General features: G+C 40.5%; 1 protein-coding gene across 2 annotated transcripts in view; it reads left to right on the top strand.

Annotated features, from left to right (window-relative positions):
- CTNND2 (catenin delta 2) overlaps positions 1-22,574 on the top strand; it is a 1,201,869-nt gene that overhangs the window by 1,040,412 nt on the left and 138,883 nt on the right. The window contains exons 15-17 of one of the 2 annotated variants that reach the window (XM_049861014.1): positions 6,922-7,095; positions 19,942-20,016; positions 21,535-21,685. In XM_049861014.1, the coding sequence (XP_049716971.1) occupies positions 6,922-7,095; positions 19,942-20,016; positions 21,535-21,685 (400 nt within the window). The remainder of the gene's footprint in view (positions 1-6,921; positions 7,096-19,941; positions 20,017-21,534; positions 21,686-22,574) is intronic. The other variant, XM_049861022.1, reaches the window with a different exon arrangement.

The following is a 22,574-nucleotide window of genomic DNA, read 5'->3' as shown; positions in this document are numbered from 1 at the left end:
ATGATGAAGAGAAACCCGATAACTGGGAGCTCCTAAAAATCAAACACCTATGCTCGTCTAGAGACTTCTCCAAAAGAGTAAAAAGACCACCTACAGACTGGGAAAGAATTTTCAGCTATGACATCTCCGACCAGCGCCTGATCTCTAAAATCTACATGATTCTGTCAAAACTCAACCACAAAAAGACAAACAACCCAATCAAGAAGTGGGCAAAGGATATGAACACACATTTCACTAAAGAAGATATTCAGGCAGCCAACAGATACATGAGAAAATGCTCTCGATCATTAGCCATTAGAGAAATGCAAATTAAAACTACGATGAGATTCCATCTCACACCAGCAAGGCTGGCATTAATCCAAAAAACACAAAATAATAAATGTTGGAGAGGCTGCGGAGAGATTGGAACTCTCATACACTGCTGGTGGGAATGTAAAATGGTACAACCACTTTGGAAATCTATCTGGCGTTATCTTAAACAGTTAGAAATAGAACTACCATACAACCCAGAAATCCCACTTCTAGGAATATACCCTAGAGATACAAGAGCCTTCATACAAACAGATATATGCACACCCATGTTTATTGCAGCTCTGTTTACAGTAGCAAAAAGCTGGAAGCAACCAAGGTGTCCATCAACGGATGAATGGGTAAATAAATTGTGGTATATTCACACAATGGAATACTACGCATCGATAAAGAACAGTGACGAATCTCTGAAACATTTCATAACATGGAGGAACCTGGAAGGCATTATGCTGAGCGAAATTAGTCAGAGGCAAAAGGACAAATATTGTATAAGACCACTATTATAAGATCTTGAGAAATAGTAAACCTGAGAAGAACACATACTTTTGTGGTTACGAGGGGGGGAGGGAGGAAGGGTGGGAGAGGGTTGTTTATTGATTAATCAGTAGATAAGAACTGCTTTGAGTGAAGGGAAAGACAACACTCAATACATGGAAGGTCAGCTCAATTGGACTGGACCAAAAGCAAAGAAGTTTCCAGGATAAAATGAATGCTTCAAAGGTCAGCGGAGCAAGTGCGGGGGTCTGGGGAACACGGTTTGCGGGGACTTCTAAGTCAATTGGCAAAATAATTCTATTATAAAATCATTCTGCATCCCACTTTGAAATGTGGCATCTGGGGTCTTAAATGCTAACAAGCGGCCATCTAAGATGCAGCAATTGGTCTCAACCCACCTGGAGCAAAGGAAAATGAAGAACACCAAGGTCACACGACAACTAAGAGCCCAAGAGACAGAAAGGGCCACATGAACCAGAGACCTACATCATCCTGAGACCAGAAGAACTAGTTGGTGCCCAGCCACAATCGATGACTGCTCTGACAGGGAGCACAGCAGAGGACCCCTGAGGGAGCAGGAGATCAGTGGGATACAGACCCCAAATTCTCATAAAAAGACCAAACTTAATGGTCTGACTGGGACTGGAGGAATCCCGGCGGCCATGCTCCCCAGACCTTCAGTTGACACAGGACAGGAAACATCCCCGAGGACAACTCATCAGAAATGAAAGGGACTGGTCAGCAGGTGGGAGAGAGACGCTGATGAAGAGTGAGCTAATTATATCAGGTGGACACTTGAGATTGTGTTGGCAACTCTTGTCTGGAGGGGGGATGGGAGGATAGAGAGAGAGGGAAGCTGGCAAAATTGTCAAGAAAGCAGAGACTGAAAGGGCTGACTCAAGAGGGGGAGAGCAAGTGGGAGTAGGGAGTGAGATGTATGTAAACTTATATGTGACAGACTGATTGGATTTGTAAACGTTCACTTGAAGCTTAATAAAAGTTATTAAAAAAAAAAAAAACTTAAAAACACTGATTATAACTCACTCCGTGTTAGTTTCATGAACCCTACGTATGTATGTGAACTTTTAAGTTCCTATAAGTAAAACAGTTAATAAGAAGAGGATTAACACTGGAAACAGATTCCCTTGTATTTTTGTCCTGTTGAGCAGCCTAGGAATGACTTGCCCAAAGTACAATTGAAACGCTGAAGTGATACTTTTAAGAACTGAGAGCTGCCAGAACTTTGGCAAGTTTTACTTATTAAAATATGGCAGAAGAAAATAAAAATATCATACAGAATTAGGAGCATTAATCCTGAAGGGAAACCCTGGTGGTGTAGTGGTTAAGAGCTACGGCTGCTAAGCAAAAGGTCAGCAGTTCGAATCCACCAGGTGCTCCTTGGAAACTCTATAGGGCCGTTTTACTCTGTCCTAGGGTCATTATGAGTTGTAATCGACGCAACAGCAATGTTGTTGTTTTTTTTTTTTTTAACTCTCAAGCATGAGGTGTGAAACTATGAGGAGGAAGCACCTTTTCACTGAAAATTATCCCCAAGCCAAAATAAAACTTTTAAAAATAACAAATGCCCTTTTCCTCTTTCTTTTGCTTTCCTTTTAGCTAATCTCTGCTTGATTTTTAAACTTCAGCCTGAGGAATGAAGATGTATAAATATATACATATGCACACACGTACTTGTTTATGTGTGTCTGTGTGTGTGTGTGTTGTGTATAAAAACAAACAAATCCTTTGCCTTCAAGTCAATTCTGACTCAGAGTGACCCTGCAGGACAGAGTAGGACTGCCCCATAGGGTTTCCAAGGAGTGCCTGGTGGATTTGAACTGCTGACCAGGGCTCCAATGTACATACATCAAAATTTGGTGATAACGTAGATAATATAATCAAAAAAGACTCTGCTAGTACAAAATGTTTGTTTTGTGGAAATATTTCGTCTTCTCAGTTGAGCCCTTTCTTTGTTACCTAGAAAATAGGTGCTGCTGTCTTGAGTGCATTTTCCTTTTTTTATGTGTTATTTGCACATTTCAAGCTGTTGAAGAATTTTTGGTATTATGCCTCAAGATATAGCTCCAAACAAACACAGTTTGCACAAAGTTTGTCTACTTAGTCTAGTGCTCATAAATGTTAAGAACAAATCACTGTAGCTCAGTGTTTTGATGGTGCCAAAGACTCAGCCGCTGCTTGCCTACAACCAGCATGCTAGTTTTACAGAAATTTTAGAATAGATGTGCCTTATATTTAAATATATTAATGATGTATCCCTTCTTTGGTGAAAGAGTTGCGTATGCCATGATTCCCCATGGATCCTCACTCTGGAAGAGGGTTAGCCTTGAGGGCTTGCTGTGCAGAACTGTTTCACCTACTTCATTTTGATCTTGACATCACTGTTGCACAACAGCCCTGTTGATGTTGGTTGTTGTTGTTAGTTGCCATCAAGTTGACTCCAACTCATGGCAACCTCATTTATAACAGAAAAAGCTGCCCAGTCCTGAGCCATCCTAGGATGCTTGGCATGTTTGTATCTTCCAGCACTATGACTCGACAGCACTGGGTTTGACTGGGATGTTGGATAATATTCTGTTCTGATTCATAGGGTTTTCATTGGCTGATTTTTGGCAGTTGATCGTAGGCCTTTCTTCCCTGTCTGTCTTAGTCTGGAAGCTCTGCTGAAACCTGTCCACCGTGGGTGACCCTGCTGGTATTGGAAATACTGGTGGCATAGCTTCCGTAATCATACCAACATGCAAGCCACCACAGTATGACAAACTGACAGATAAGTGGTGGTGATATTGATGAGCTGGGCAAAGTAATGCCAAGCTGGGCAAAGTAATGCCAGGCATGGCAACAGAACTCTTAAAGAAGACGCCCAGTCATTTTAAAGGTGGTGAAAATGTATTTTTTTAATGGACAATTGATACTTTTCCCTCCTATTAACTCAATAAAAGTTTGAATAAAATACAGACATAAAGGTCAGATACATTGACAGGCTTTGGCACAGGTTCTTTTTCTTCATTGTTAATGTGCCAGGGTGCCATCAAGGTGATGAAATAACAAAGGAGCCCCTTTGAACTCCATCTCTAGGTGCCATCAAAGATTACCCGCATTCACATCAGTGGTCCTTTTATTTCCTTCAGATTCTCTCTGTAGCCATTAAGAAAGGATTGTAATAAAAGGTGTTTAAGAGCTGGGTAGATTACATGTCAGAGAAGAAGAAAATTGTCTACCGACTTAACCATTCATCCTACTTTATGGTGCAGAAGTTTCGAAAGGAGAAGAAGATGAAACCCAGAAAGAGATGACATGCTGCTTTGCACTGTTTTTGTACTTTGGCTATCACATTTTGTAATGAGTATGTAGATACGATCCCTATATACCTCCCGCTACTACATTAGCTCTTACATGAGAGGAAAATCTCATCCATGTTGAGTTTCATAGATTTCATACCCTGATATTTCCAAGTATTGTTAACAGGAGTGATAGTTTAAAATTCTTAAGGAGTTGACAAAATGGAAAATGAAAACAAAACAAAAAAAAAAACCCAATAAATGAAATAACTTTCCATTTCCTGTTATACCCGCAGATAGATTCTGGACCCCAAACTGGTGTCCCTTAAGAAGCCAGTATTACTACTGCTTTGTCAAAGCTGACAGACCCACAAAATGACTGTTAGGTTTGCCTGGTTCTGTCATTCTACCCAGTGCAGCAAGCCTCTCTCAAATAATGAACCAAGGGCAAGGTGACAAGGCTGGGTCACCTTCAATTCTGTTTTTTTATATTTAAAAGCGATGCAGTGGTTTCATTGAGAGGCTGTACGCAGGTGCAAAGGCATCATTGAATGGCTTAGAAGTGGCTTTGGTTAAAGGAACAAAGAGATTCCCACAATGAATGTCCTTGTTATAAAGCTGAGATTAAGTGACACTCACATTGAAAATGACCTTGAATGGGATGTCCAACAATCTGTCATTCATCTCTGAGCTTTAGCCGTGGCTTAAACCAAGCTGTATCACAACTGAGAGGAAGAAGGCATGCGTTTTTTATTTTTTCTCGAAAAATAAATGATGAAATTCTTGAAATTATTTGTGACAGTTCCATTATCTCTAACAACATGTCAATCTTTTATGCTGCAAAGATACGAAGTAAGCCTTTATTTTCTTACAATAATATTTTTAGAACAAAGGAACTTACTCAGATTCTGATATTTGTGTGTGTGTATATATATATACGCACACACACATATACATGCATATACCCACACCCAGTGCCGTCGAGTCGATTCCGACTCATAGCGACCCTATAGGACAGAGTAGAACCGCCCCATAGAGTTTCCAAGGGGCGCCTGGCGGATTCCAACTGCCGACCTTTTGGTTAGCAGCTGTAGCACTTAACCACTACGCCACCAGGGTTTCCATGTATATACAGTAATATATATAGCTACACATATTTGCACAAACATGTAGACACACACATATAGAAAGAGATGCACACATACACACGTATCTAAGTCCATAAAATATCTGCAAGAAAGCTTAGCGTATGTAGTGATTTAGGCTATACTTATTTTAAGAAATCATCTGTAAACACAAATAAGCAGTTTAATAGCTTAATACCTCCACTCAAAAATTATTAAGGACTTGTTTTGTTTTACTCAGAGGTGAGTATGGGAATATTTTTTATAAACATATGGTTTACTTCTTCATTCCTACCCTCATTATCCTCATTGATTTCCTTTTTCACCAAAGACAAAAACTGTGTGATCAAAGACTGGAATCATTTTTTAATGTTTTAAAATTATAAATGTTAGAGAACAGAAAATTTGAAATATAGAAAAAATTAAAGGCAAACAATTTCATTAATTTTTATTACCATGAGATATTTTGATGATGCATTTTACTTGGCTTAAAGCACAAACCCCATACTACTTTGCGACCTGCTTTGTTCATTTAAGTTGTATCCTAATAATTTGTCCGTATTGCTACATAATCGTCATAACGATCGTTTTTAGTGGTTGAAGGATATTCCTTTGTATATAGAAGCCATCATTTTTTTAACGCATCCTTCTGTTAGTCATTAGGTTCAATTCAAAGCAAATGTAACTCTCAGGATTGCTGCAAGATCTAGATACGACTACAGCTCGTATCAGGATGTACGATAAACTATACCAATTTTCACTCTCTTGTCCATTCTGTCATTTGTTTCTTTGGTGATCGTATATGCAACTGCAGTACCCCAAATTAAACAAACATGTACTTCATAAATTATATAGGAATTTCTCATAGTTAAAAATTATACATAGTAAGTGAGAGCCTTAGATTGTTAGTAGCCACTGTGTAAGGAGCTCTGGTGGCTCCATGGTTAAGTGCCTAGCTGCTAGCCAAAAGGTTAGTGGTTCAGACCCACCCAGTGACTCCTCAGGAGGAAAGACCAGGTGATCTGCTCCTATAAAGATTACAGCCTAGGAAACCCTAGAGGGGAGCTCTGCACTGTCTATAGGGTCACTCTGGGGAAACCCTGATTGTGTAGTGGTTAAGTTCTTTGGCTGCTAATGCAAAGGTCAGCAGTTCGAATCCACCAGGTGCTCCTTGGAAAGTCTACAGGGAAGTTCTACTCTGTCCTGTAGGGTCGCTATGAGTCAAAATTGACTGGACAGCAATGGGTTTGATTTTTTTTGGTGCAGGGTCACTATAAGCTTGAATCAGTGACACACAACAACAGTCAGTATGTAATGCCTGAAGTATACTAACTATAAAACCTACAATGATCTTGACTTTCGTCTACCCTGCTCAATCAAAATTAATCCATTTTATTTCCTCCTTTCCTACAGCAATGTGTTAGTATCATTCTCAAAGAGCTTATACTATTCACTGCTAGTTACATTCAACTTCTGTCCACATACCAACTCCCTCCACCCTGGATCGTAAGCACTCAGTGGGCAGTAATGGCTCTCCCCTTTCTTAGTGGTCCTTGGATGGCTGATGCGGTACATTTCGTGCTCACCGAGTGTTATGACACCTGCTCTTGTTTCATCTTTAATGTTTGCAGGAGACAATATTGAGAAACGTAAAAATGTTAAAGGCGTTTACTCTCTCATTTTTCTTCCACCAGTGGGATGGAGTAGGACCTCTTCCAGACTGTGCAGAACCACCAAAAGGGATCCAGATGCTGTGGCACCCATCAATAGTCAAACCCTACCTCACACTGCTCTCTGAGTGCTCAAATCCAGACACGCTGGAGGGGGCGGCAGGCGCCCTGCAGAACCTGGCTGCAGGGAGCTGGAAGGTATGACCAGTTCGTTGCAATAAAAAGAAATCTGGAATTAGGACCCAGTCCTTAGAAAATAATAGACGTCCAGTTTTGAAAAATGCAGTTCTAATAGAGTTTTTAAGGATACTAGAGGAAGACCAATTATTCTGAACTGTTGTACTTTAAAAGGTATTCCTTTCCAAAAAAATCTTCTTAAGGGTTCGGGGGTCCTTGAAGACAACCACTGCAGAACGCAGAGGAGTACACGTGAGTATAGTCATTGAAAACGCTGGGCTTTGCTTTCCATTCCATTTGTGTAGCTGCCCCACTTCTTTTTCAGGGGGAGCTTATAACATGTTGAATTTGTTCAAAGCACTATCATTGACTGTGAAGATGTATACAAGTCGATGCGAACCTTTATCATATTGTACCAGGTTCCATCCCCACAGTTTGAGAAGTTCTGTCCCCATAGTTTGAGGGTCCCCAAAGGGAAAGAACCCAATGTATGTTTGAATTATGGGCTTACAGAGAAGACTAGTACTGCTAGTTATCCTTGGCAAAAATGTTAAAGTAAACCATGTATATGATTGGGGAGGAACCTGGGAGGGCCTTTGTCTCTGAGTCCTTATAAGCACACACTGATTCCTGATTGATTTTCCTGGAAAGTTTCTGCAAACTTTTCCGCAAAAAAAGTTTTCCAAAAAAAAAAGAGATTCATTGTAATGAAGAATTATAAAGTTGGGTCACTGACTTTTTTTGCACGCACACAAAAATGTAACCTCCTAGAAGAATGAAGACATACGGGAGATATCTAAAGAGAAAGCTTGGACCTCTGCTATCCATTTTCCATTCATTAGTATCAAAGAGTGAGGCTTGGGAATAATTCATAACTCAGTTTTCTTTAATACTCACTTTCTTCACAACGATGGTAATATAGACACATAGCTAGAGAATTCTCAGAAGCTCAGTGTCATAGGCACCACATATACTGGTCCCAGCGTTGTGATGGAACTGCACCCTCCCTTCTTATGATACCTTCCCAAATCTGCCTTCTTGTCTCCTCTCTCTCTTTCTGCCATCCATCTTTTGCATTGCTACAGTCCCAGCTGTAGCACTTCCTTCTTTCTTGGGTGTGCCATCTCAGCTCTTACGGCTCAGCCCCTGACAGTACTTTACTTAGTAAATTCTTCTATTACCAACAGAGACTACTAAGAAAGAAGCAGAACGGCCTTGAACAGCCAAAGTCGACATCGTGAAATGAAAACTTTTCACTAAAGCGCCTTCCTTTATGCAGAAAACCCCTCAGTGCACGCCCCAGATGCAGTTATTAATGTTTTAGGGAAAGTTTAACAACCGTGGTCACTCCCAGTCCACATCAAATTACAGACAACACATTAGAAAACAGAGGAGCACCTCCTAGAAGCAAACATACAGACATAGAGACATTCCATAATAAGGGGCAGTGGGTACCCTGACCGCAAAGAGAAAAAAGAGGAGATTTTCTAAAATAAACATGAGGATGCAAAAAAAGAAAACTGTCAGTGTATTCCTTGTTTTGACTGTCCCAAATATTATACTAACTGATATTTATAATGCTGACCCTTTGTCAACAAAAAAAAGGCTAAAACACTGCTAGTAATTTTAGAAGGCAGAAAGCATTTTAGAAAAATTTCCATCCCAGCAAGTTAGAATTTTGACTCTGCATGATGTCACCCTCACTGATGAGAAGTACTGGCTTCCATAATAATTACAGAAGATAAGATAGTCCTCAGACCAGGCAAGGTGTCACTAAGGCATATTTCTATGTAGTTATAAGTATACATACAGAAATGAGAGTTTTCTTATCAAAATACAGATACACGAACATACATAAAAGTTCATCACTTTTTTTAAATCTATTGTGTAATTTATTAATTTGCCATATTATATGGGGAGGAAGGATGGATAATCCTTAGGGAAGATTTGAGAAGATTGTCATTAAGCCAAGCAATGATTATTATAACTTCAAAAATATTTCAGAATGACTTACCCAGCAACTAGAGAAATTCTCAATTAAAAAAGACTTGGTTTTAGAAAAATCTTGAACAATTAAAAGATTGATTTAAGATACACAGTGACATCATGTTTCACGTGGACAGCGTTAACATCTGAAATCTAGAGTCCTAAAAATGTGTCCTTATGGTAACTGTTGAAATGTAGTGGTAGTGTTTAGTATCCTTAGCTTTTTATGGCGAAAACAGAAGCAGAGATGTGGAGGTAAAACGCCAGAATTTTGCAGGGAGACAGCTTTTTATAGACCTCATCATCTGAAACAGTAACTTCTCTTTATGGGAAGATCATACGGACTCTTCATGGGGAAATTGACTAGCAAACTGCATCTTCATAATGGATGTAAATACTTTTTAAACTTTAAAACACTCGTTACTTGGTTTATGAGCATCACAAAAACATAATGGTATTATGCAGAAGCAAATGACAGATGTTTTCATAGCCACATTTTTCTTATTTACAGTACTTTTTTTGGTCACAGAATAATACTAAAACAACTGGATGTAATAATTTGAAGATTTCTAAAACTTGAATAAATGTGCTTTCAACTCTCATTTATGAATTTGTTCTGTTGTAACTGAACATGATGAAAACCCAAGTTTTAAACTATAGAAATATGTCTTACTTGCTAGCAAACCAGACCTATTTTAGGTATCTTTGTATAGGCAGTTTTCTCCTAAAATCTGACTATTCTCAATCTATTTAATTACCCATTTATTTTTAAATAAGACTGAATAAAGCAATATTTGGATATTAATCTATTAATATTTAATGAGGTAACATGATACTGACATGGGTTTAATGAAGAAGGAAACAATATTTGACCATGTGGCCCAAAGTAATCAAAGATAACTGGGAAACTTGAAACTTGTCCCTAGAGACAGGGGCCACAGCCTCCAGAAGGACACCGAATTTAGTGTAGCTTAGCAGTCAGTGTATCATGTAAAAGTGAATCAGGGAAGATTAGTGGAGTGTAACAAATAAAAGTAAGAATCATGGTTGACGTCTAAGAAAAAGAAAATTGTCTTTGTCCTAGTTAACAGTGCACTGCAAGGCATACAGTTTAAATGCAAAGAAACAGAGTTTTTAAAGATTACGCTGAAAATGGGGCATGAAGCCCAATGCCTAATGGATAAGAAATTGAGTCGGACTAAAACCAGAGGTTATCTGAGAACTCTGCCCAACCAGAAGGCTCCTGTTGCTGTTGTTGTGTGACTCATAGCAACCCCATAGGCTCCTAGAAATAATAAACTCAGATGGAGATGACGACCAGCCTGAAGCAGGACAAGGATGGTCCCAACCTATAGAGGAGATAGAAAGGAGTAGGGTCATGGCCACATCATGGGGCCTAATCACACATGACTTACTGATTTCTTACCTATAAGGACCCAGTAAGTAGTCCTGTTAGCAAGGACTGTACCTATATTGTAAATGCCATATGCATCCAAATTGACTGTAGAATAAACCTGTAATTCAATGGTTTAGTGTTTAATCCTTTTAATTGAACAGTCTGATTTCTGCAGTCCTAAATTTCAGTCTCCAGCCTGAGTCTGAGGCTGTACAAACAGCTGCCCCTCAGAGACTTCTACTTCTAGCCAAGATGCCAAGATGGAGTATTAGGGCCTGAGTTTACCTTCCTTCAAGGAACAACAACAAAAAATAAAAAATATATGAAACAATGAATTTCAATACCTTAGACATTAGGCAACAAAGGATAGTGATTTCTGAGAGACAGGACAACAAATGAGGTGAGCCCTGCAACTGCCCCACCTCACTGACTTGAGAGCATTTCCCAGGCCATGGAGTGTGGAGGGAGCAGCCCAGCCAGAACCCAGCAGGATCCCTGAGTTGACCAGATGGAGCTGAAAGTTCAGAGAGAACGAAGCAGCTAGAGTTCACAGATCAGAGTATCAAAGAGGAAACTGCTGCATAACTCCATAAATCTGCACAGGTTTCCTTGAATATCTAGTAGAGAACTGATAAGCACATGTGTGAGGGAAGTACCCAAGACCTGGGAAACAACTATCAGAAAGGATTAGAGGGAAGAATACTCAGCACTCATACAGGGGTGGAAATAGTGCATATTCCCAACAGTCAGACAGGAAAACCTCATAAGTCATGGGCCGTTGGGTGGATTATTCAGAAGAGTCTTGCCTCAGTAGTGGCAAATAATTATCCCCAAACTTAACAATGCTCTGGTCCGTACCATAAAATTGTAAAAGCAAGACCAAAAGAGACCAAGTTTTTATGTAAATTAACTGCATCCCAGAACAAAGCTTAAAACTATAGGAATACAAAAATATCCAGCAAACAACAAATTAAAATTAAGAATGTCTGACATCCAATCAAAAATTATTCTGCAAACAATAAACAGGAAAATATGATCCGTAATAAAGAAAAAAAGTCAAAACAAACACAGAGCTGACACAGATGTTAAAATTAGCAGACAAGCCATTACTGTAACTATATTCCATGTTTAAAAAGTTAAGTAGAGGATATGGAAAATATATAAAAGACCCAACTAAAACATATAGAATTGAAAATACAATATCCGAATTGAAAAATACAAATGATGAGATTAATAGATTAGACATTGCAGAAGAAAAGATTAATGAATTTACAGACAACAATATAAATGATCCAAAATGAAACAGAGGGGAAAAAAAATTAGCAGAGCATCAGTGAGCTTCAAATGAACTGATATATGTGTAACTGGAATCCCCAAAGAAGAGAGAGAAAGAAGAAAGAGGACCTAAAAAATATTACATGAAATAATGGCTAAAAATTTTACAAATGTAATAAAGACAGATCCAACCAAGCTACTCAAGGAGTCCCAAGCACAAGAAACATGAACTAAACTGTACCAACACATGATAATCAAATTGCTCAAAATCAGTAATAAAGAGAAAATCTTAAAAACAACCGGAGGAAAAAAGACATGTACAAAGATAAAGATGACAGTGGATTTCTAGCGGGCAACAATGCCTGTGAAGAGACAATGGAACAGCATCTTCAAAGTACTGAAAAAAAAAGCTGAACCTGGCTTGGCCCAATCATGTATTCACTTGATTTTGGTTTGGTATCTAGCGGAAAAACCATGCCCAAAAGAAACTTCCAGGTCACCAAGTGCACTTCGTGTACAGCAGTTGTAAAATTGGAACCAGCATGGTTAATTATCTGAGAAGTCGAGTCGGAGAGGAATTCTCACATAAAAAGTTCAGTTGAATTAGCTCAACATAATCAGAGCTACAGTAACTCAGGACGTGCTGCCTTAATATTCTGTTCTTCCAGTCCTGTGGACAAGCAAGCAGTCATAAGCCTTGAGTCCAGGCTAGCACCACACACAGAGGCCACAGAATTAAGAGATTAGTTTGATTTCAGCAGACATTCTCCAAGGAACATGGCATCACTTCAAACCCTAACAGCACTTTTGTGGGCATGGTTAGAACTCCCTGGCCCTGCAGTTGCTTTCTTTCTTTTGCATCATTTGCCTCAGTAGAGAACATTGTTCTTAAATAATAAGCACTTGATGTTATAAATCCATCTGGCATTTATTTCATCAATTAGATACTTTTTAATCTCCAACTGTAAGCCAGAAGCTGGAAGACAATTGAGATAAGAAAAATTACTTGGTCTCTTCCCTTAGGAACCTTACTGTATTATAAACGTGTAGACAAGAAATTCAAAAAATCATGATAGATCTAGGATAGAAATATGTACATGGCCCAGGGATATCTAAGTCATTTGTACAAGGAAAGGGGTGAAGGGTGAGGAAGCACACCTCCAATATCCCCAGTTGAAACCTTAGATTCAGTAATCTAGAGTTCATTTAAACACATTAGCAAAATTATTTTTTAGGGCAATTCTAGGGACTATAACAGAGACTCCAACTATTCAAGGGCTTAAGCAGGATAGAAGTTTCTCATGACGTAACAGTTAAGGGCAGGTGTTTAAGCAGGGCAGATCCCTCCGTGAATGAATTCACCCAGGCTGACAACTGTTCTGTCATCTTCAACATGTGATTTCCAAGGCTGCCCTTGTGGTCAGAGCTCTAGTAGTGCAGTGGTTAAGAGCTGTGGCTGCTAACCAAAAGGTCAGCAGTTCAAATCCACCAGCCTCGCCTTGGGAACCCCATGGGGCAGTTCTACTCTGTCCTATAGGGTTGATATGAGTAGGAATTGACTGGATGGCAATGGGTTTTGCTGTTGTGGTCACAACCCTGATAAGAAGCTAGCAGGAAGCAGGAAAGGAACACAAGTACACGGCCAGAAATGTTCTCCTATGAAAGTCAAGATTATGCCTATCAGGTCCTGTTACAAGCCTGAGGTCAGCTTCTAGCCTCCAATGGACAAATGTTCAAAACACCATACTCCACCAAGAATAAAGAATAATTTGTAGGCAGAGGTGATCTAAATCCAGATTCAAGAAAAATAAAATTTTATATCTTAAAGGGACAAAGTTTTGCTAACGTAGTCAATTTATATTACTAAATAAAATATATCTTAATAAAAAATCCTTGTACTTGAGTTATCTTACTGTTTTTATGGCTTATACCTGCAAGATGAAAAAGGACTCATCTATATGATCCTTCCAAAATCTGTCCCAAAAATCAATTTAAACTCCCTTCTCCCCACCACCAAAAGGAAGAAATTGCTTGCTTAAAAATCCCTGAAAATGGCAAGATTGCTGCCTCCATTTCCAGCTACTGTCAGAAAGATCCACAGTTCAAATCTAGCAGCAGCTCCACAGCAGAAAGGGCCTGGTGATCTGCTTCTGTAAAGGTTAACAAAAACAAAAACCAACCTGCTGCCATGGAGTCAATTCCAACTCATAGGTTACAGCCTAGGAAACCATATGGGGCAGCTGTGCACTGTCATAGAGGGTCACTATGGGTCAGAGTCAACTCAACATCACACAACAGCAACAGCAACACAGTACCAAAAGAGCAGAGTCTGCACTTCATGATCGCTATCCTCCTTGGTTAGAGGCCACAGGTATTAGTAGTTTCATTTTGAACCTCTCTTTTTGTCAGTCTCCCTTCTCAGTGGTATGTGGATGTGGCACTGTCAGTAAGGAGCATGCAGAGGTCTCAGACTATGACCTCCATCAGTCTTATTCCCATATTGTGCAATGCTTTTCATCTAACAGGGCCATATTTAGTTCCCCCAATGGCATTTCTAAATACCAGTTGCACATAGTAATGACATCTCTAATATTTCATAATATTCACATTTAAAAAAAACTATTCCTGTGTTCAGAAATGTTCATTTTTAAAGACACATTTTTTAATAGAAAATTACTGATCCTGGAGATAGTTTGAGAGTTAGAGGGTAGGCATATTTGTTATTGTTTGTTTAGTGATTGCGTCCTCTAGGTCACTTTTACTTGAGCTTGACCTTCTTTGTTTTTTCTTACCACAAAATCTCATTTAAATTCTTTTTCTCCCAGGAAACTCTCTTGCTTGGACATTCATATTTTCAGTATTACATGAACATATACAATAAAACTCAGTCTTTGCACTAACCTTAAATTTCAAAAAACAACCAAAAAAAAAAGGAAAACCATTTTAAATATGCAATGGCTACCATTATCTTCACCAAAACATTTATTTATTTAATTGAATTCTTTACTAAAATGAGAGAATTCTTCATCAGCCCTCTTGATTAGAAATACCACTTGCCAAAATAAATTTTGAAAATAAAAATAAATAATCCTGTAATACAACTCTGAATTTAAAGAGCTGGTAACTATATCCTAAATCTATTACATGGTAACCCCAGTGTTTGAAGGACCGTGTACCAACACTGTCTATCTCTTCCATAAATCCTGTTGGAGCCATCAACCAAAGTTTTTCCTTGAGTAGATATTTTAAAGCCAAATTTGGTAGTCAGATAATAATCCACCCTAAAGAGAATAATGTGAGAAACGTAGCAAAAGGCACATTTCTGAATATTATTTTTACAGCAAACTGTCAGCAAAATAAGATTGAATAAGTAAGCATGGTTGTTTAGTTGGTTTCTGCTCTCATCATGAGAATGAGATGCCACAGTAAATAATACAATATTGCAAATGGATTTAGAATCTCATGCTGTCTGTCCCAATCCATGCTAATGAATTAGTCATTTTGCAGCTGTAGGACTTTCAGCATGCTGTGACCCTGTTCACCACAAGATGCCAGAGTACCTTCTCTAAGGTTCAATTATGTTTGGAAGAGTTTGGTCTAAAAATGCTGTTTTTCTTTACCATACCAAAAGGAAGGGTGGGGAAATTGCTAATTTGATAAAGGAAGTCAATGAGAAATTGATAATTTAATAGTAGACTGTGAGGAACTGGCACATCAGAGGTACAATTCTTGACTTCCTTGAGGGAGACCCAGGTTTGATTCCTGGCCAGTATACTTCATACAGAGCCACCACTCGTCTCGTGTGTTGCTATACTGCTAAACAATTTTCAGTGGAGCTCCCAGACTAACACAGACTAGGAAAAAAGACCTTCCCAAAAAAAAAAAAAAATCAGGCAATGTAAATTCTGCAGATCACAACAGAATATTTGTTTTCTTTCCACCGTGTGTGGCGTTGCCATGAGTCAGAGCCGACTCGACGATAACTGCCAACAACATACTTGTACAGCAAGAAAACTTTTAAAGTATATAGATATTAACAAATTCTGAATTTTAGCGCTATGATGGGTTCCGCCTCATGACGGAATATTCACTACTTACAAGAGATAACTATCTCTAGTTAGGGGGCCTGGTGGCCAGTGGTTAAGCTCTTGGCTTCTAACTGAAAGACGGACGGTTTAAACCCACCAGCCACTCCGGAGGAGAAAGGTGTGGCAGTCTGCTCCCATAAAGATCACAGCCTTGGAAACGCATGAAGCAGTTCTACTCCATCCTACGGGATTGCTATGAGTCGGAAATTACTCAATACCAATGGGTTTGGTTTTTTGTTTGTTTGTATCTCTAGTTACTTAGCAAGCTATTAAGATTTTGAAGAGGGAAAAACTAGTTTAATTACAACGTTAATCTCCATTTAGGAACATAAGTCAGCCTTAAGTGAATCACCTAAACCTAGGCAGCGAGAAACTTTTAAAACAACTATAGCTACCAATCCTCTTCACAGCTGGACTGGGTTCCTAAAGTCAAGCCCTGAGGATCCAAATTGAAATGCCTAGGCTTGAGAGGTTAAAAAGTTACTGACTTCCCTTTATTACCAAACCCTAATGCATACAATGAGGAACTCCTCGGGACACAACCCTGTGTGCAAGTAGCTTAACTTTCTTTGTTTTCTGTAATTCAGTTTAATTTCATCTGAGCCTTCATTTTGCCTGATGCAGAAAAGAATATGTATATATATTTTTTTTTTCTAGGTAAACTTAATCGAACATAGTAATTTCCCAATTACCTTATACTCCCCTTCCCGCTAAAATTGGTGCTAAGACCCCCAGTGGGCCTTACAGTATCTCCGCAGAGGGAGTACAGACAGAATGTCCCTTTCTTATTCTGGAATCATCTCTCTCCCATCCTGCCCTTTGTCTGGGACACGCCTCTTCATCCTATTGGGTTCTCAGCGGGGGTCATGGTGATTGGAGACTGAATCATCTGCAGGTGCTTGCTTGGCTCACACCTGCCCTCTGGAACACTCAGGAACTTCCCTGAGATGCAGCCAGTGACATCCTCTTCTTCACCCAGCTGGATACTGTCCATGTCCATCATCCTGATGGACATCCCACATCCTGGCCAGGAAACTGCTCCACAACAGTCAGTCCTTAGCCCTTCCTCCTCCACTCACATATACCCCATGCACACAAGACCACAGAAACACTCAGGGGCTCCCTATGCCACATGGGGGTTCCAGGAGCCCTTTCCCCTCTCGGACAGTGAGCCATGTTGCCATGTCTGCTCTGTGGCCGCCACTCCATGATGGCGGCTTTTGCTGACTCTCGCTGTATTCCACAAAGGGCAGCAGAGTTTCTGTTGACTATCCGATCTCCCATCTTTGTGGAGACTTTCTCATTAGCCCCCTCACACATACAGGGGTACTTATCCAGGGGCACTCAAGGTTCTGCTGGGGTCCCCACAATGCTTTTTGCATCCCTCACTTCCTCTCCAAACTCTATCCAATTTCTCCCCTGAGGGAAAATATTTTTCCTGCGCATTCTCATCCCCTTTCAAGCAGATACCATCTTTCACCTGAATCTGTGCCTTTTAACTTTAAACACTCAGAGTCTGCCGCTTTGTCCTCTGTCCCCAATGATGACCGCAAGCCTCTCCCCAGGAAGAGGGATGGACAAAGAGGAGAAGAAGAAACACAGTAGCTGATATCTCAACATGTCCCATCACCTACAAATAGAAGTCATCCTTTCCTGATACAAACAAGCTTTTCCTGCATGTCACTCCAGTTGTACGTGACTTCTTGTATGAAGTATACTAAATCCTGACAAGTTCTTCTTAAGGCTTATGATTGAAATGTCTAGTAGCTCCATTAATAGTACTTAAAACATCTTTAACTCAGAGGAATGCCAAATGGGATACTTCAGGATGAAAACAATAAAATGAATTATTAGACGAAGGTTCATTGGTTAATTTGTCAGGGATTTTATCAGCTATAAGTGCAGATGTTTATAGTGTATGTCTTTCTGAGAGATGAACAGAATGGTGGTCAGGCACGTAGGCTCTGGGAGAGCATTTGCAGGCTGTATGGCCTCACTGTGCCTCCGTTTTCTCATCTGTAAAATGGGAGTGACAGTTGTATCTACCACAAGGACTTGATATGAGAATTAAAAGGACCAATAAATGTAAAACAATTAGAACACTGATTAGCACATAGCAAGTGTTAAAAGTTAGGTAAATGTTAACTGGGATTATTTTGGGGTTCATAAGCCTCCTGAAACCCTCATTGTGAAAGCCAGGAACAGCTTGGATCATGGTTCTGTGTCTTCTTCTTCTGGCCAGATCTTCCTCCTCCTCCTCCTCCTCTCCTCCCCCCACCTTCTCCTGCTCTTTTTTCTCCTCCTTTTGAGTCACCAAGCATCCTGTCTTTAGCCCATGGACCATTCTTCTGAAGGGCATCCTGGTCCATACCTGGCTTGTCCCTCCCATCTGCAACTGATGTACTCAGGGCATGGTGCCCTCATTCAGCTTATAAAAGCCCAAGGTTCATTGAAAAGACTCCCACCAGGCTTCTGTTTTGGAAGAACTGCATATGAGCCTCTGGATTTCTATGTTGAGTGGCCTCCATTTCCCAGATACCCTAGTCCATGCCATGCCTTTCTCTCTTTAAATCTTGTCTATCCTTGAACTCCTTCCTGGCTTCCACATGGGTATCACATGGGCCCTGATTCACATGACCTACTCCAGGATTGGTAGGCTATGCAGGTCAAGAAAACAGTGGAAACTTGCAACATCTTTTGAATGAAATGTAAATAATTTATTCTGAGTTGTTATATAAAACCTCACCTCACTGCCGTCGAGTCGATTCCAACACATAGCGAGTCATATACTGAGGTAGTATTGGAAGTTTTCCATACACCATACACACACACACACACACACACACACACACACCCCTACCTAAGACTTCCCCTTTGCTCTGCATCAATAATTTCAGTATCACATCTACTGTCTGGTTATTCCTTTTAACTTCGGGAGAACATATCACTGTTGACCATTTCCTCATATCAAGTATGTGTATTGATAACTTGTGTGCATTTTCGGCTATACGTGGCCATTTGTTGTTACTCTTAAGTCATTTCCCAGCACAGCTGAGGGCATCTCATTATTCTCCAAACACCAAAATCTTCTTTCCATCCAATGTGAAGGGGAGGTAATAGCTGGACTTTTAAGAAGGAAAAACAAAGTCATATCCTGCCCTTCCAAGCTTATTCAGATGTGACCAGGTTCTCCTCTGTCCGAGTTTGGAAGGATGGAGGGAGAGGGACAGGCAATGTCTGGAAGACTGAGCACAAAGGATTACGTGAGAGGGAAGAAGATGATGGCAGAGGAGGAAATAATGTCAACAGCACAAAGAGAACCATTTGGAGTAACAGGAGCTGGAGACTGGAGAAGGGGAACGGAAGTTCTGGGGGCAGGTTATTCACCATCTTTGTGTTTCAGTTGCCTATAAAATAAGAATGATGCTGGGATTTGAAGAGCTAAGAGGTTATAGATGTAGAAGCCGGTAGCTGGGGCTTGGAAAGAGGTGACTGGATGGAAGCCATCTTTAGAACTCATGTGTCAGCCTGCCTAAATTCTCCAGAATATTCCCCAAGGCTCTTCAAAGGGCCAAGACTATCTCCCAAGTATTAAAATGTATTGTTGATATTCCTCTTCCAGTATGTGAACGTTGACCCCATACTCTGAACTCTGCTCTCTTCACTTTCCTAGATTCCTTCCTTAGCTTTAGGGAAGAACCCAACAATGCCAGGGCTGGGTAAGCTCAGGTTTCCATTCCTTATTGGGTGGGCACAAGGGGGGCGGGGAGGCAGATATGTAAAGAGAACATCCTGTTTCAGCATGTCAAGAGCAATGATGGAAGTTGCCATTTGGTGTGGGCAGGAAGCACCTTTCTCTCTGGGAAGGGACATCACATCCAGATACCCAAGCTCCAATGTTTATCTTTGCTCCCTGAGAGTGGGTCTGGAATCCAGAGATACTTCAGTGAGTCCTAGCTTCTTCCCCACCACCTCAGGCTCTCTAGGGCTTGAGACACAAAGCAGGAGCTGGAGAAAGTATTCGGTGTGAGTTGATGGTGATGAGAAACTATGTGAATGTAACTTCTGATGTAGGATGGGATGAAGATGTTTGTTTTTTTTTTAATCTCATATTTCATGCAGGGCTGGGCTGAGGATGTGGCAGGCATGGCGTATGCCCTACGGTCACTGCCAGAGGGGGCTCCCTGCCTGCCACAGGTGAGAGCCAGCTCTGGGATGCCTGCCCTGTTGGGAAGGGGAGGCGGAGAGGGCCAGTGGGGAGGGGTGGGAGGGCTCTGCTCCACCAGAGGTGGTCCACAGGAGGACCTTGCCATAGACCCCAAAACCTCATTTCATGAGTGTAATTTTCTTAGATTGTAAATGAAATTGCAATAGATTAGACCCTTATATTCGTTGATTTTTATACCCCACCCTCTCCTCTGGAACACTGCATAATAGTATAAAGCATAGCTAACTGCATTCCATTAAATGAACCTGAATGTTTCTTCATCCTAAAATTGAAATTACATTTCCGTATCGAGCATTAGTTGTGTTCCATTAGGAGTCCCTGGGTGTCGCAAAGGTAGTGCTCAGCTACTAAGTGAAAGGCTGGCTATTTGACACCACCCAAAAGCACCTTGGAAGAAATACCTGGCAATCTAATTCTGAAAGATCACAGCCATTGAAAACCCTGTGGAGCACCGCTCTCCTCTGAAGCATGTAGGGTTGCTATGAGTTGGAATTGACTTGATGGCAACTGGCTTGTTTTTTTTATTTTATGGTTTGTGTTCCATGAAGTTCAGCGATTGCCATCCCAAAACAAATGGCATATATTACTCAATAAAATAAGAGATTGAATTATGACCCAGACATGATACATTTTAATCTTAATTTTTTACAAAGTCTTTTAAAATTTGCATTCTTGCTTTTCAGGGCCATATTTTCCTCTCCTCACCCCTGCCTTTCTCTGCCACAGTTACTCTTTATTATTCAGCAAATGACTTAACAAATCTCCTGCAACCTCTTCCATGTCCTGCCTCCAAATTCAAATCCCTTTTTTAAAAAAATCACCCGCACTCAGCCTTTCCTCATTGTCTACTTTCTCAGGGTTATTTTTAGATATTTTTTTATACCTCTTAATGTAAATACCCAATCCTTCCTGTCCCGAAGCTCTATATCTTAATGAAGCATACAGATCGCATAAATGGCTTTCAGGCTGACGCACTGAAAACACTGGCCCAAGAGAAGCTAACTGTGGTTAGCCGATTAACCCTGAAGCCTGTATCATATGTTGAAGACAGAAAATAAAGTTAAAAATTTTAAATCTATATCTAACATATTCAACCTATTCTACAACCACAAGTTACCAGTCGCCATGACGTCAGTTCCCACTCGCCATGACGTCAGTTCCCACTCGCCATGACGTCAGTTCCCACTCATGGAGGCCCCGTGTGTATCAGAGTAGAACTGTGCTCCACAGGGTTTTCAGTGGCTGATTTTTTAGAACTTGATCACCAGGCCTTTCTTCCAAGGCACCAATGGGTGGACTCAAACTTCCAACCTTTCAGTTAGCAGCCAAACACCTGACCTATTTGCACCACCCAGGGATTCAGCCGACAACTAGGTCTTGGTAATTCAACCTTTGTGGCTCCTATAAGTAGCAATCTAAAAACCCAGTCGTGTACTATTACAGGATTTGCTGCCTCCGTTTCTAATGTCCTTTGCCTCTTTCTACAGTGGTCAGTGTACATCCGAGCTGCTGTCCGGAAAGAGAAAGGGCTGCCCATCCTCGTGGAGCTGCTGCGAATAGACAATGATCGTGTGGTGTGTGCCGTGGCCACAGCCCTGCGGAACATGGCCTTGGACGTCAGAAATAAGGAACTTATCGGTAAGATTCATATTGGCTCAGTTTTGAAATGAGACTGTTTTTTGCAGCCTGCATGTTTGGGCGCATACGCAGAACGGAAACAGTGTCTTTACTAGAGGACTCGTTTCTCCAGCTCTCCTTCTAGTTGAAATCCAATGCACTGATTTGTCTTGTAGAATTTAGAGGAAAATGGGGAACAAGAGGCTGACATCAGTAATCCTTGCAAATTAAAAATGCTCAGCACTTGATACAGTCGCCAAGGTCCTCTGTGTCTCTATTAGACTGTTTGCGCCCCACGTGGTGAACTTTGGAATACAATGGGATCCGTGACATTCTTCTTCCCTTTTCTACTGTTAAATTTACTTTGGATGAGACCATGTTCTTCCTGTTGTTAGCTGCTGTCCAGTCAGCCTCCAACTCATGGTGACCCCATCCACAACTCATGGTGACCCCAGTCCTGTGCCATCCCCATGATTAGTTTTAAATCAGACTGTTGTATTCCACAGAATTTCTTTCCATTGGCTGATTTTTGAAGGTTGACCTCCGGGCCTTTTTTCCCAGTCTATCTGGAAGCACCACTGAAATCTGTTCAGCATAACAGCGTGCAAGCCTCTATTGCCAGATGAGTCGTGGTTGTGTCTGAGGTGCCTTAGCCTGGAATTGAACCTGGGTCTCCAGCATGGAAGGCAACAATTCTACCACTAAACCACCATAAAATGAAAAAACCAAACCCGTTGCCATTGAGTCAATACCAACTCATAGACCACCATACCGGCTCTTTAATCCCATTTTTTCAAAAAATTATATCCCTTTAGTTTGATATGCAAGAAACACAGAGATTCTTTTACTAATGAAGCATTAAAGAGGTAACAAATTCATTTATTTATTCAAAACATATTTATTCATGACC

Source organism: Elephas maximus, chromosome 2 (genome assembly GCF_024166365.1).
Source record: "Elephas maximus indicus isolate mEleMax1 chromosome 2, mEleMax1 primary haplotype, whole genome shotgun sequence".
Classification (NCBI taxonomy): Eukaryota; Metazoa; Chordata; class Mammalia; order Proboscidea; family Elephantidae; genus Elephas; species Elephas maximus.
This window is presented reverse-complemented; position numbering and strand designations above follow the sequence as displayed.